The sequence below is a fragment of the Telopea speciosissima genome, chromosome 9 (genome assembly GCF_018873765.1).
Source record: "Telopea speciosissima isolate NSW1024214 ecotype Mountain lineage chromosome 9, Tspe_v1, whole genome shotgun sequence".
Classification (NCBI taxonomy): Eukaryota; Viridiplantae; Streptophyta; class Magnoliopsida; order Proteales; family Proteaceae; genus Telopea; species Telopea speciosissima.
Window position 1 is genome coordinate 44,705,024 of NC_057924.1, and position 15,244 is coordinate 44,720,267.

Below are 15,244 nucleotides of genomic sequence, written 5' to 3' on the forward strand. Positions count from 1 at the left end.
GTCATCAGAAGGCTGTATGGGATGATGGGCCTTCTGTGCTTTCATTATCAATTTGTTTTACCATTTGCCTAAAAGAAAATAATGTTACATAGATTTTAGCCTACCAAATCCGAAAATTTAGGACCTAACATGTAAAAATCCTTATAAAAACCTTCACCAAAACCAAAAACAGAAAAAAAAAATTAAAAAATTAAAAAAATTAAAAAAAAAATAAAACCTTGCTTCTTGTGGTCCATTTCCATGGCTTATGGGGTGGAGGGTTCTTCCAATTGAAGGAGATAAGACTTAAAAAGATCATAAGAGTGAGTGAACCGATCTGAGACTGAAAGGGCAAAAACACAGTTTGTTGCTTAGTGAACGTCAGTTGTGTTATTATATAATAAATGGTAGGTAAGGAAAATTATCACCTCCAGTTTGTTGACCAGCCCAGTTCCCAGTTCCTTTAATAGGTGGTGGATCCCACCCGGCGAGTGTTTGGCATGGGTAGAGGTCATTTCAGCCTTCTTTATTAGAGGAACGGGACGAGCGGCAGCCAACTGAGGTGATAAAGATTCGGCCAAAGTGGCCTTAAGTCGCTCAACACCTCTAATTGTTTACTGTGATTTTTGCAGTCCAATCAGGTGAGGAATGGGAGGGGGAGAGGGGATTTCTTCATGTTCCCAATGTCTGTAAGAACAGTAGTAGTATACGTGGAACATTCTACACCCACTACTCTGAAGCTCCTGCCAGTTCATGGTGGTGATGACAAGCCCACCACTCTATTTATTTTGCCTTTGAATGAGGTGATTTTCATGCTCTTATAGCACACCACAGAAGCCACTTTGCTTTGCACTTTTGTGAGAACCGAGAGAAGTGTTGAGATCAGAGAAGATATTTAAAAGAAAGAGAGAAAAAAATAGAAAAGGGTGTTGAGTCTAGTGGCCTAACTGTTAAAATCTTTTCTTAGACGTAAGATACTACACGTCAGTGAGATTGATTTTTATAAACAATTTATAATAATTTATTAATCTTCCATAAGATAATTCAAAAATGAATAGACGTTTCTTCTAAGTGTGGGGTTCAGGGGGGTATCAGTCAACTCACTCAAGACCTTTAATTCAGTTCAGTTCTGACTGCTGATTTCCTTATCTTTTCGTGTGTTGACCAAAGACCTCTCTCTTCTTTATCAAAAAAAAAAAAAAAAACCTGAAAAACAGACCAAAGACCTCTCTTCGGAATTGTGTGAACATATGAATGTAAGATGTCGCACGTCAGTGAAATTGATTTATGAGGCAATAATCATAATAGGATTTGGAACGGTTTTGCTTGTTTCACACTCAAAACCAACACAGGATTTCGACCATGGGTTAAGTGAGAAAGGATCACCTACAGGAGCTAGGCCGGAGTGCCGGGCATTCTCCGGACTAGTTGTGCCACATGCACGTTAATCCCATCGATGTGTGGCATAGCACAGTTGGATGCCCCTGGCACTGGGCTCCCTATAGAGGAGCTCAATCCTATGAGAGGTAACCACTTGTTTTTTTTGTTTTTCATTAATACCTGTACTCCCCTTGTAAATGGTAAAAATAGGAAAAGTATGTTGGGATATCACGCACTAGGTGGAAAAAAAAAATACTCCCACATCTGATATAAATGAGGATGTGAGTGGACTAATAGGTACTTGGGTATCCTCTCTGTAACGGTTAGCTTTTGAAGATGAGTTTTACCTAACAAGTGATATTAGAGTCAGGTTGAGGCAGGGTCAGGATGTGACAACCCCAAACATGGTGGAAAGCCAGGGCGTGGGAATTTGGTGTCATCTCGAAACGGTCCCGTGTGCTGATCATTTCCCGCGAGGTTGTGCCTAACCGCAAGTACACGTCGAGGCACATCACCGATTAGCATTTTTTTTCTCTTTCTGAATAAACATTTCTAAGGGTGGTTTGGAGATGGGTTGGTAGTGGGGGGATTAAGCAATTTGCTTTAGGGTGTCTTTGGATTCCCATATCTCATGTTGTTTATTTTATTTGATTGATATTTGATTAATGCAGGTTTAGGATTGAATAGGAAGAGATACTACATCGCTGTGATGCCCTTTAAATATACTTATATGTGAGATTAATATGGTATATGTGTATGTTTGTGTTTACATTTGTATAAGCATATATACTTATTATAATTAAGTAGAAATTAAAGCAAGAAAAGTTGGGTGGGTTAGGATGGATTATCCTAGTATTTGACCGACCATGGGTAGGGCAAAGTCTGGATTTTCTTTTGGGTGTTTTTTTTAACTGATGGGTGTTTTCTCATTGCCCGGCCCACTAGCAAAAAAGGGTGGAGTTTTAGAACTGAATTTTGATAAACTTTTGTTTTTCCTCTATAGTTGTGGTCTTAGTTTTACTTATCCTTTAGAGATAATACTCTCATTAGAAATTGGTAATCATCCAATCAAAGTGGAGAAATTAAGTGGCCACTCTCCTACCGTCTCTCTCTGTCTCTTCTCTTCTTTTCCCTTGGAAACAAGTTTTTGAGCCACAAGTCCAAAAAAGGTAATTATAATAATATGTATTCCTAATAATGAAGAAGGTAATAATAATATTATATAAGAAACCTTTGGAAGAAGGCATTTGACTATGAGTCTATTGGAGTAGAGGAGTTGGGTATCAGTGATTATAGCTAGAGGAAAGAGAGATGTCTTTTCCTTATCAATTCTTATAATGGTAGAAGAGGAGGGTGGGGGGGATTATGTCTTAATTATGGTTTAGTTATTTTGGAAGTGGAGGATTATTCTTGTTTAATATATTTTATAGCTTAAGAGTACATCACGTAGTTCGTCATAGTCCATAGGTTTCAGAGATCAGACTTAAGAGATGTATGTGTGACTTTCAATTCTTATTTTTTTTTCTCTAATTCTCATTTGCTTTTGGGTACTAAGAAATGAGTTTTATTTTTTTGGGTGGAAGTTCTCTATGAAGCAGCGCAGGCTGCGCCCAGACACATGGACTGTCCATTCAGGGGGACAGGATGATCATTTCACTCACCCTCATGTGTCTGGATGCACCTTGATGCACAGAAAGCATTTGACCCTTTTTTTTATTTTAATAGAAGATCTACCTCCTTTTCTTTCCCGGGCAAGAAAAAACAAAATTGAAGGCAAGTGTGATGGAGGTGGTGGCCACGCCCACAGCCGCAGTGAACAGCCGTGGGGCCTGACATTGGAGGCATTTAGTCTGGAAAAGTGAAAAAAGTTTGCCTAACAAACAATCCTCTGTGAATGTCAGAGAGGACCCTTTCAGAGTACATCCACACTGACCTTTTCAGGGGAAAGAGGACCCTTTAAACAGTGCTATTTTAGTTTGTTTCTTCCATCATCATCTCTCTAACTTTTAAAGTTTTGTTGTTCTCTCTTGCCCCCTTCTTGCCCTCCTAGAGGTCTCACCCACATTGACCTCTTACCCTCTTCTATGTCATCTTGTGTGTATCACATGGGTTTCACGTGGGCTTCCATATGAGCTTGGAGGGTCAGACTTAAAGAGAGTAGTTTTCAAATTTAATGTTAAAGATAGAATTAGCTTATGTGGCAAAACAAAATGTGTCTTTCACTATGACCCCCCCCCCTCCCAAAATTAATGAAATCTTTTTTTGGCCATCTTTTGACCCTAAAAACAAATGAACCATGACCCCCCCCTCCCTCCCTCCCTCTTCAGAATTGGTGTTAAGTGGTGATAGAACTAAATCAAGTAAAAGTGCACTTATTTAAATGCAAGTGTTAGGACCAGTTATGGTTTAACCAATGAATTGGTTCCGGATTGGGTTTTGGCAATATCAAATCTAATCTTATTAGTAAGTTAGGTTAAAAGAATCATATGTTACCATTCCAATAAAAAACTCTAAAAATAGAAAACAGAGAAGAACAGAGACTAACATGGAAGAGAAATTAGGGTCAACTGAGTGACAACATAGGTGATTTTTGTTGACCCAAATGGTTGACTGTCAACAGCTAATCTATTCTTTCTTTGGTTGAGTGGTATGTATTTCTATGGTGCTCATTTTTCTAATTAAGAAGCATGGCTAAGCAATCCTAATCACTTTGGGCTAGTGCCAAGGTGGTTGGCCAATAGTGGGTCAAGAAATATTGATGGGGTGGGGGGTGAGATAGGCGACAGGTATCTTGCTTCCAAGTCCGCTCGGCCGCATGATATTGCCGGTGCTGACTTGGAGTCTCGGGTGACGGAATAAGGTGGCCATAAGCGATGAGCAGTCACGGTCAAAGCGTAGCTGATGCTGATAGGCTAGTAGTCAGCTTGGCTATAGCGCCAACCACGAAGGAAAGGACCTTCGTCGGTGGAAGTTTTCGAGGAATATAAATATTTTTTCTTTCTTTTTTGGTAAGATTTAGTGAACATCTAGAATAACTAGTGAATTAATTACAACTCCATTGTACAACAATTGGTCGATTTCATATGAAATTAGGATCAGCTAAGTGACAACAAGGGTGATTTTTGTTGACCCAAATGTTAAGACTGGCGATGTGAATGTCATTGGAAGGGAATTTTTTTTATTTTTTTAGTGAAAGCTTGGAAAGGAAGTAACTCTTCCAAGTTCCGTACAATTTTCACCTGATTTCATATGTAATGTGTCCCTCTTTTAGCCCATCTCTTCCTTATTTAATCTTCCATAATCTTTCAAAGATTGAAGAGGTGTTTTATTCACGAAAAAAGCATAAAAAATGTACTCAATGCATGAGGTTCTAACTATTACGAGGTTAGTAAAACATGCCTTTGATAAAAACAATAGAGATGACTTGACGATGATCGGCCAATAGAAATCAAGATGACGGTTACCAGGTTCAATGAATGTACGTCGTCATTGGTCCTAACCTGACCAATGTTGGGCTTCTTGCAAGAGCCATCATCTTTCATAGAAGATGAATTTTTTTTTTTTTTTTTTTTTTGGATTAAATTAATATAATAAGATAGTAATGTAAGGATAATTGAAGGCAAACATAGATTATTTAATGAGATTATGGATAATGTGGGTTAATGTCAGTTTAGTGAGAACAATGCTATGAAATTGAAATCAAAGCCACTCTTTTAGGTTTAGAATTAAGTTAATGGTCGGTTGTCGGTTTCTCCCAATAGTGTATTATTTGATTCAATATCAATGAACCAAACTTCTGTTGCTTTCACTTTTACCCTTTCTTTCCTAACCTTCTTCTCATCTCATGGGTGGTTGAAGCCTTCAAGCCACAAAATGTTAGTCAGACCAACTTAAACCATAGCCCCACATCCCTAAAGACAAAACCACTCGATCTTTTGCCTTGATTATGTCTCCCAACCTACCCTATTGCCCAAGTTTTTAGAGAGAGAGAGAGACAGCATGGTTTTAGTAATCGGTATCGATCTCGGTTGATATCAATGTGATATCAATTCAGATCGAACACTTTTACCCCTTAATTTTCAATAAAAATTAGTTTAAATTATATTTTTACCTTTGCCCAGTACCTCTAGATTGATATCAATCTCCACTGATACTGATACGAATCGATCGAAACGACCAATCCCATACGGATTCCTAAAACCATGAGAGAAGGTTTATGATTTTGATGTTGGGGGTAGGGCGAGGGGCTGGAAACTAGTTTTGGTCGGTGGGCTTTGTTTGGTATATGGGCTGCTATTAGAAGTCTTTTCACATGCTCTTCTCTAGTCTCTGACAATGCATATGGTTTTCAAAAGTACGAATCCATCCATGTTTTTTCATCTAGATTCCGGTCTACTTTTAGAACTCTTGTTTGCACTTTGCACGTGTTACATGATTATAGACTCTTTTTTTTTTTTTTTTTTCCTTCCTAAAAGGCTTTCTAAATGACATTTATATGATGTATTTAGAACTTTAACACTTTATTTATTTATTCATTGTCCTTTGTTTTTATTCATTATCCTTTGTCTTATTATTAAAATTTTTTTAAGTTAAGAGTAAAAAAAATTTTTAAAATAATTTGAAAGTGACTTATTATTAATTTATTATATTATTATAAAAAAAATTATCATTGTCTTATATAATTTTGGAATATAAATGTAGAATGATATGATTTACCTCTTTAGAAAAAAAATATATTATATTAATAGGACAAAAATGTAAAATTGCAAATTCTTTGACACCTTAAGAGGTGTCAATAAAAAAATCTCTTTTTTTATTTAAATACTAAAGCAGCCCTCATATGACATAAATATTTTATTATTATTATTATTGTTATTACTAGGGAAAAATATCTCTATTTGGTGGTGTTTCCTACATCCTCTCACAAGGCACCGTGAGATGACGTATCCCCCTAGGTAGATACCTAGGTGTACTCCCCTATTGGCCCATATGCTTGTGTAGAGACCATGTGACCAAGTAGAGATCTCTTGCTCGCATTATTATTAAGGCTCATGCTCTTTGTGCCGCAACGTAGGCTGCGCCCAGACACATGGGCTTGCCACTCAAGGGGCAGGGTGGTCATTGCGCCCACCCCAATGTGTCTGGGCGCAGCCTGTGCCCCTGGCACAGAGAACATTCTCCCTTATTATTATTATCAATTGAGTTGATGCAACTAATGAAGCCCATATTACCTAATGACGATTCCTTACCATGTGACAAACTTGGGTGGATCCATGACAAAGTGGCACATATTTACAAAAATACCACTAATTTCACTATTTGTAAGGGTAATTTTTTCTTACAAAAAATTTTATCACTCCTAAAAAATAATTCGGTTGGGGTTTTATTGTACATTCATAATTGAATGGTGAATTTTGAAGGTTGGAAATCCGGCTATGTTTTGTATTTTTGAAAACCATAGGATCAATAACATAAAAAAACATAAAAGGTCGTGGAAGAAATTTTTTTTTCTCTTAACTCCAAATTAACAAGAACCAAACCTAAAAAAATGTCCTTGTTCGTCACATTTTTTCTACTCTTCTTGTTATTGTGACTTGGTGGAGGAAAGTTAATAGTCTCTCTCCAGAAATTTCCCTCAATCCCTCTCTTTTCTTTCAATTTTCATCCTCTCAAGTGTGGTCCAGTACACTACACTTATGAATCCAATCATAAAAACACGGACAATGGTGTCCTTTGATCTTCTCAAGTGTTGGGTGGATAATTGAATTCTTAAGTGCGGTCGCATTTCAGAAGATAAATTTCTCTTTCTATCTAATTTCCTTGTATTAAATTTTTTTTGATGAAAATCCATTTATTAAATTCTGATGTCACTTCCCAAGCAACCAACAAATAACATTATAAACCTTTTCTTTCACGGTCATAGTTTCTTGGTTTAGGTTAAAGGAAAGCTACAGTATCTTCACAAGATCTTGTGTATTATTAGTACTATAATGATCACATGCATTTTCTTCCTTTATTTTCTCATCTACTTCTTTCCTTTTACAAATATATATACATGTGCATTTAACATGTAATGTAATAAAGAACTATATACATATATTGAGGGATAAAGAACTATATACATATATTGAGGGTGAATCTGGTTGTGACCAAGTAGGTGAACTGTGAAATTGTAATCTTACGTTTTTTGTCTTTTGTCTTATTATTAAAAATTATTTAATGTAGAAGGAATCTTGCCATTTCACATGGACAATGACAACTTTCGACAATAAGATAAGAATAAAAAAAAAGAAGTAAGATTACATGCAATCTTGTTGTAACGAACATTGGTTACAACAAGATTTTCCCATATATTTATAAGGGGAAGTAATTTTTTGTTCGGGAGTACAGCCAGAAGTGTCTTTTCATATGGGGAGGAGAGAGATAGACTCATGGGAGTGCTGGCGTAGGCCACACTCCTGGACATGGTTCTTTTTCCCATTTACAAGATTTGGTCCTGGAACATGGCTCTTGTGTCGTATGTGGCAAAGTGTTTGCCCTGCCCCATGAAAGATGAAAATCTCACCCCTATTGATTCTTCCTTACGTGTTCCAGAGGTTGTGCCACATGGACCATGTGACCAAATACCATCCTATTAACATACATAAATATCCCTTGATGATCCTTCAATTTTTGTTACACGTGGGAACTCACATGTCAAGAAAGGTGTAGGGTTCCACCCATGAATAATGGTTCTTTTTCATTTTCAATGAAATTAATTTAAGGGAAAGAGAACTCCACTCAATTGCACAACGCACGCTGCTCATGCGCCCAGATATAAGGGCGAGCGTAATGACCACCACACTCCCGACTCCCCTGAAAGAAAAACACAAAATGACCTCCATAGCCCTGGCCCCTGGTCATTTCCATCTTTTAGGGAGTGTGCGACAGTCATTATGCGTCCTTGTGTCTGGGGGCAGGGACAGCATGGAAAAAAATCCTCTGTAATGCACTGATCTGGCGGTGTACTATGGTGAGGCCTTGCGAGCTCGACACGTGGACACAACAACATCCAACGGTCCCAAACTGAAAAAGAAATTTTTTTTTTTTTTTTTTTTTTGAACTCACCGTTAAATGTCACCACATCCACGTGTCAAGCTGACATGGCCTCACCGCAGTTCTGGTGGTGCACTGCACGACCGGGTGGGGTTGTTCGCTCTTAACTTAAATTGAAATAACATAACCCCAGGCCGAACGTGTAACAGGTCCGCATTTTCCGGGTCTTTGACTGAAATTAAGTGACCGTTGGTGGGTATTTCGGTTTTCGTGTAAACCTCTTTTTCAAAAATTAATTTGCAAAGAGAAGACTTCTCTCTCCTCCCTCCAACTCAGCTCAGCACTTGGTGAGTCAGACTCAAGTTTCGCTTCTCTCGTCAGCATTTGCGAACTCAAACTGACTCGACCTTCCCATTTTAGCTCTTTTTTGGGAAATAACTTACTTAAAATATTTTAAAAATTAAAGCATAGAATTATTGAATTAAAAAAATTTGGGCCATGCCCATTTTCCACTTGGGTAATCCTTTTATGTGGGTCCCTCTTCAATCACGGGTCTTGATTATTGACCTTGGATGTGACACATGGCAAATCAGTTTTGTTTTGAAATAAACATCTATATTATCCACTATTTTGTCCCTTAATCATGGTCTTAAAACAGAGAAGAAGAATAGGAATTATAAGAGAGAGAGAGAGAGAGAGAGAGAGAGAGAGGTTTTCCATAAACCAAACACTCTTATAATGGAAATATAGAGAATATATATACCAGAAAAGTATAAAATTTTCACTACTTACACGAACAGAAGGAGAACATAAACAAGAGTAGTGCAAAGGAATACACAAAAACCAGCTGAGCTCGAATACTACCTACAGTCCATAAGCTACAAGCTGGTTCTTCAAAACCTCTCCCACCAAAAAAAAAAAAAATCCCAACTAACTAAATAACTAACTTAACTAACCGTGAGCGGTTGTGTAAGGGTGTAAATAGACTCTGAGATTCCGGGGAGTCTCTATGCCACATCCCTCTGGTAATCTCTCCTCTGCCACCACTACCACAACCATAAACCATCAACCTCAAAAGGGCTAGGCTTGATTCTTCAAGTCTTTGGAATTAATAAATGTCCCATGGAAACCATAAGGGACCCTTGAAGGTAACTTAACTGAAGCTTCAAACTCCAAATTCATGGCGTTTATAATCACAAGCTCTGACTTAGACGTATTCTCATCATGCATGAATGCTACTATGTACCCATCATCTTCTCTCTCTGAATTTGGATCTCTTGGTACAAAGAACGGTTCTCCACCATATTTCCCATCTCCATATATGAATTTCTTCACTTCTCCATTCAAAAGGTCTACTTTTGCTATCCCAGAGACTTTAGGCCAGGGCTCTGCGATTGCGAGGTAGGCGAACTGGGTTTTCCTCCCCAGTCGATTACGGTTCACCATTCCGGCTTCAAGGTTCAATTGATCAGGATTCGAAGCGGCAATGATTGGCCGGCGAGTTGATTTCCCGGTCTTCAGGTTAAGTCTGATCTCGGAAAGAACACTCTGCAGCCCTTCCTCGCATTCGTTGAAAATTGAATCAGGTGGAGTCATGCATGAACCAATCACCACTACCTCATTAGTTTCTTCATCTTCCCAAGCGTTCCATAGATGGAAGCAGAAGCAATCGGGAGCTTCGACCCAACGGATCCCGGACGAATCAACTGCGTTCTTGTCCAAGATTCCGAACCGGGCGGTTTTCTTTTTATCGTAAACCACCGGTGAACCACCGCGAATCATTTCCTGTAACTTGAAAACTACTTGTTGATCTGGAATTACGACGAAATTCTCAGTAATGGCGAAATCGTGCATCATGGTAGGCTCTGCAAGTGGAATTTCGACGTCAGGTGATTTGATTCCGTTGGGAGAGAAGCGGAAGTACTTGAGATATGGCTTTTGAATGACATCGTAGCTTAGAGCAAAGAGTTCGCCAGAGACAGGGTCAAGCTTCGGGTGGGCGATCATGGCGGATTGGAGCTGACCACTGAAATCGAACCGGTCAACAGTTTTCAAATCACCGGAAGGGGTGATGTGAACGTGATAAGGGAGGTCGTCTTCGGACATGGCAAGGAGTCGGCCGTTGAAGAAGACAAGGCCGGCGTTGGCAACTCCGGTACCATGGTGGTGGTCGACGAGACCAAAAAGGCCTCGAGCGTAGAAGAGAAGAAGTCGAGCGATGCCAGTATGACCATGGAGTTCGCCAATTGCTTTAGGGAAGACAGGGCGGCCTAGAGAGCGTTCCTGCACGAGACGCTGTGTTTCGGTAAATCGGCACGCATAACTGGCGGCACCGCCAGTGATGGAGACGGCATGGATCATGCCGTCGCCGTCGAACAAATGGTGACCCGAGACGGGCTCGAAAAGGGGATTGGCACCGTTCCTGACATAAACACCGTCAATGCAATCAGGAATTTTGCCGGCGACGGGGAGATTCTGCTCGACAGGATGTTCCGGCACGGGAGCGAAGTTGCCGGCAATCTGAACTGCTGGGTCGGCTGTTTTGGGAAGTGGGGTTTGGCGTTCGCTGGAAACTAAAGCTCCTTCCACCACATCCAAGGCCATGGCTGCAATCCTTTGGAGGAAGTTGCATTGCTGTTTACCTTTACCTTTAGAGTTAGAGGAGGAATCTAACTCTTTTCTTCCCTCTCTGTCTCTTTTGCTGTCTCTAGCTTTATCTGATTCTTTGGGTTTGGACTTAGGCTTGGGTATAGGGAAAGTTGGGGTTGCAGTACCGGTGGCTGGTTGGTAAATGGAAGGTGTTTGATTAGGGAAATGGAGAAGTGGAGGAGTGTGTAGAGAGCACCGGAGATGGGCTCTCTTATTGGTGGGCTTCTTAAAGCTGATGGACTTGGAAGTGTAGCCCAAATCACAGAATGAGGAAGAAGAGGAAGAAGGTTTAGCCCATGAAGTAGAAGCAGAAGTTGCTGTAGAAGCTGCCATGATCTTGGGGTTTTGAATTCTCTATAATAGTGAGAGTGGGTAGTGTGCTCAAGTGTTAGTGTCTGCACTTTTGATTTGAGGAGAGAGAATGGAAGTGAAGAGGGGGGAAGGTGGAATTTTGAGGAGAAAGGGAGGGAGTTAAAGAGGTATATATAGAGAGAAGGGAGGAGAGAAGAAGTGATGGAGATCCACCTCGACATCTAAGAGAAGACCACGTGGTGGATTTGTGGAAAGAGCACTGGCTTATTGACATAAGAAGGATTCTAAAGGTAGAAGAGAGACAAAGCTGCTTAGAAGTGTGACACGACCTCAGCCCAACACCCTCCTCTCACCTCACCTTTATTTTCTCAAATGAGAGAGAGAGAGAGAGAGAGAGAGAGAGAGAGAGAGAGAGAGGATATTAATAATAGGGGGAAGAGAACGGAGGGAAGGGGAGTTTTTCTTGATTTAAGTACACACCTCATAAGGCTTAATTAACATTTGTTTTTGGGAAAAATGGATTAAATTAACATAATCCCACCTTGACTGCCTGAGTCTTTTCCAAGTTCTCTCTCCCTCTCTCTCATATGAATGATATTAAAAAAGTAAGAGAAGTATACATTAATGGCAACTATGGACCCTTTTCCTAGTCTTACCCCGCGTTCTTCCCTCATTTGAAGGTTACTCACCCACGTGGCTGTCTTCCCTTCTTCTCTACCCTGATATCTAGGTCACATCATTGCCCCACACGCTTGACCGCCCCACGCACACAAAAGTTCTCTCTCTCTCTCTCTCTCTCTCTCTCTCTCTCTTTCACACACATAATCTCACTCTACATGTGTGGGAATTATCTCCATATATATATATTTCTTCCCTTTGTTGATGTCTAGCATATGCCTTACATATATAGCCTTAAAGATTCGAATCAGACAAGCATCTATTTATCATTAGTTCAAAAGATCAAGTTGTTTGGATATATAATAACATTAATTAATTGATGGGTTGATTAAGAGAACTCATTTGGCTTTGCTCCTCCATGTAATTGAAAACTGGGAGAGGGATAGACATATTACATAGTGGCACCAATAGGGTATGAGATGGGGCATTATACAGGAGACGAAGGTGGTCATTTCAAAGGGGGAAGAGAGAGAGAGGGATTTTTATCACTTAAGGTAAGCATCCAACTGTCCACCCAACACTTAAGAGGATAAAAAGATACCACTACCATGTTCTTACGGGAATGCTTAAGTGAGGTGCATTAGGCAGTGCACTGCACTTGAGATGATAAAAATCCTTGAGATCGACATAGTGGGTGCTAGCTTGCAGTATGTGAAGATGTATCAAACCTCCTATCCTTTCCTTGAAAATATCACAGATACTTGGCCATTTTAATTAATGGTATTACTTTTTCACAATTTAATTTCTTGTCTTAGTCAAATGATTTTAACCTTACTAAGTAGGGAGTGTCGAAATGACATAGGTGTCTTTAGAACTTGACAACTTTATTTAATTGCCCTTTGTCTTATTCTCAAAAGTATTTAATGTAGATTCCTCAATATGAGAAAATTTGGCATTTCACATAAGAACTGCATTAAATGTTTATTAAATGACTTTTAACTTTTTGAAAACCATTTTTAAGGATTAAAATCTTCTCCAATTCCTTGATTTGTCGAGTGCGGTATAGTTCGGGCTTGAGAGGTTGATACTTGACAAGCGCGACATCCAACCGTCTAAGGTCGATTGAGTCAGTTTTTAATTTTTTCTTTTCGAGCTCGACACCATTGGATGTTGCACCTACCAAATGTCGAGCACTCAGCCCCAAACTACACCGCCCTGCACTTTTAGGGAATTGAACACTAAATAACCGTTGGTATAAAGCAAGACACAAAAAAAGTAGGGTTACAAATTTATTAGGTGTCAACAAGAAAATCCATACTAAAAAACACAAGAGAATAAACTGGAAAGTGTTGTTGATAATAACATTTCGAATCTTAAATATCAATCCAATGATAGAGCATCTCACTAAGAGGTCCCACTAGATATAGGTGTCAGATATTGATTTGTTTATAGATTGTAATTATCTGTGAGCAAATCAGATGGAATTTCATGTATCACTCTAGTTGAAAATGATGCCTTGATACCTGCTCATCATGGTTGTCACTTTCTCTTTTAGGGGGATAGCCTTCAATTTTTGATACCAAAACTCAATTATAAGATTGGCTACTTGTTATGAATGACCTTGTTAATTAATACTGCTCTCATCATCCCTTTAGATATTGCCAGCTCTTGGGCTATCCATAAAATGTTTGATTTCACCTACACAATCTAAGTTGGTGATTAGAAGCCATTTAAAATTTTTTTACTTCATCAACTTGTTAAGTGAGATCTGATACCTAGTAAATACTGTTAAAGAAGCTTATATTTTAACATTAGAAGTCTTAAAATATAAACAAGTGAGCTAATGAGTAGTTTAGTTACTCCTTTGAGGGGACAAATCATGGTTAGGTACCCTAATAAAAGGCATTACCCATCTGTTCACATTGTCATTTCATGTTATCAAATCTCTGGTTGAGATGATCTTGAATACTATTCTTTATTTTTAGGTAAAGATTCGTCACCCTCCGTAATAGTATTAATTTAGTATAAAAGGATTCCAACTCTTCATCATCCGAGCTAACAGACGTATCCGATATATATATATATATATATATATGGAGCTAAGACTCCCTAATGTCATGGATGACTCTACATTTATTATTATCTTATTGGGAAAAAAAAATTAAGGAAAAGCTAAGAAAGATGCCCTTTTCAACCTTGGTCGTTTGATTAAATTTGAAAAACCAATCTGACAATCTTAAATCTATATATATATTCCACATGTCTACACGAGGTGATCGATACACATGGAAATCAGATAAGATCATTTATATTTATTTAAAAATAAGATTAGTAGTTAATTTATTATTAATTTAAGCTATGGCGCCGACTTTAATCGTATTTTTTTAATCCTTTTTTGTATAATATAATTGTCAAACTATGTATATTGTTTCTCATTTTTATTAAGTTAATGATGTATGGATGTAGTTTTGCCTAACGATAAAATAACAGTTCTAGAAAGCACTTGCAGGTCCAATGTGATTAGAGGAGAAGAAAGAATTATATATATATATATATGGCTTCTGTTAGAGAAGAGAAGCCATCTTCTTTAAATAAGGGTCAGTGTAGATACTAGAAAAGTTGATCTCATAGCTCAAAACCGGCCAACCTGTGAACTGGTAAATGTATAACTCGACAATTATAATGTGGGTTCAATTCGCTTCGGGTTGGAGTTGTTGGGTTTTGGACTTCATTAATACACATTGTTTATTATTGGCCAATAATAAAGGATACTCATTTCAAGTTTAAGTCAGGGGTATTTCTGATCTAACATATTGTGGGAGTGTGTTAGGGTCAGGTGAATATTATATATTCAACCCAAGGTCCCCATAGTCGTCACTTGTTATTCTTGATTTTTCCTGCTCACGGGAGTTGAAAGTGAAAGGTTGTGGAAGACTATTGGGAAGGTCTAAAAGCTTATGGATCGACTTCAGTTATCAGCTAAAAAGGTATGAATCTTTATTCTTTGTTTATTCATTGTGTTCCACAATCTATATGAGATCTTTTCATGTGAATGTGTGATTGAAATCATAACAAGTGGCATTAGAGCCAACCCATATGGATCTGGAATCAATGTTCTTTAACAAAATAATTTTTTCTTGGGTTTTCGGGTTTTGGATCGACCTTGTATGATCACTGTCGAAGGTGTATGGCCACCAAAAATAAAAAGGTTTTATATGAGGTTGTAGAGGAGGTCAGGGCGGTCACGAGTATATAAGCTGATTCGCAGGAA

General features: G+C 38.6%; 1 protein-coding gene across 1 annotated transcript; it reads right to left on the reverse strand.

The window, feature by feature from the left end:
• Nucleotides 1-9,167: 9,167 nt before the first annotated feature.
• On the reverse strand, nucleotides 9,168-11,393 carry LOC122641161 (9-cis-epoxycarotenoid dioxygenase NCED1, chloroplastic-like). The gene has a single exon (XM_043834498.1). The coding sequence runs from the start codon at nucleotides 11,374-11,376 to the stop codon at nucleotides 9,475-9,477; it is 1,902 nt and encodes a 633-aa protein (XP_043690433.1). The 5' UTR covers nucleotides 11,377-11,393; the 3' UTR covers nucleotides 9,168-9,474.
• Between the last annotated feature and the right edge of the window lie 3,851 nt (nucleotides 11,394-15,244).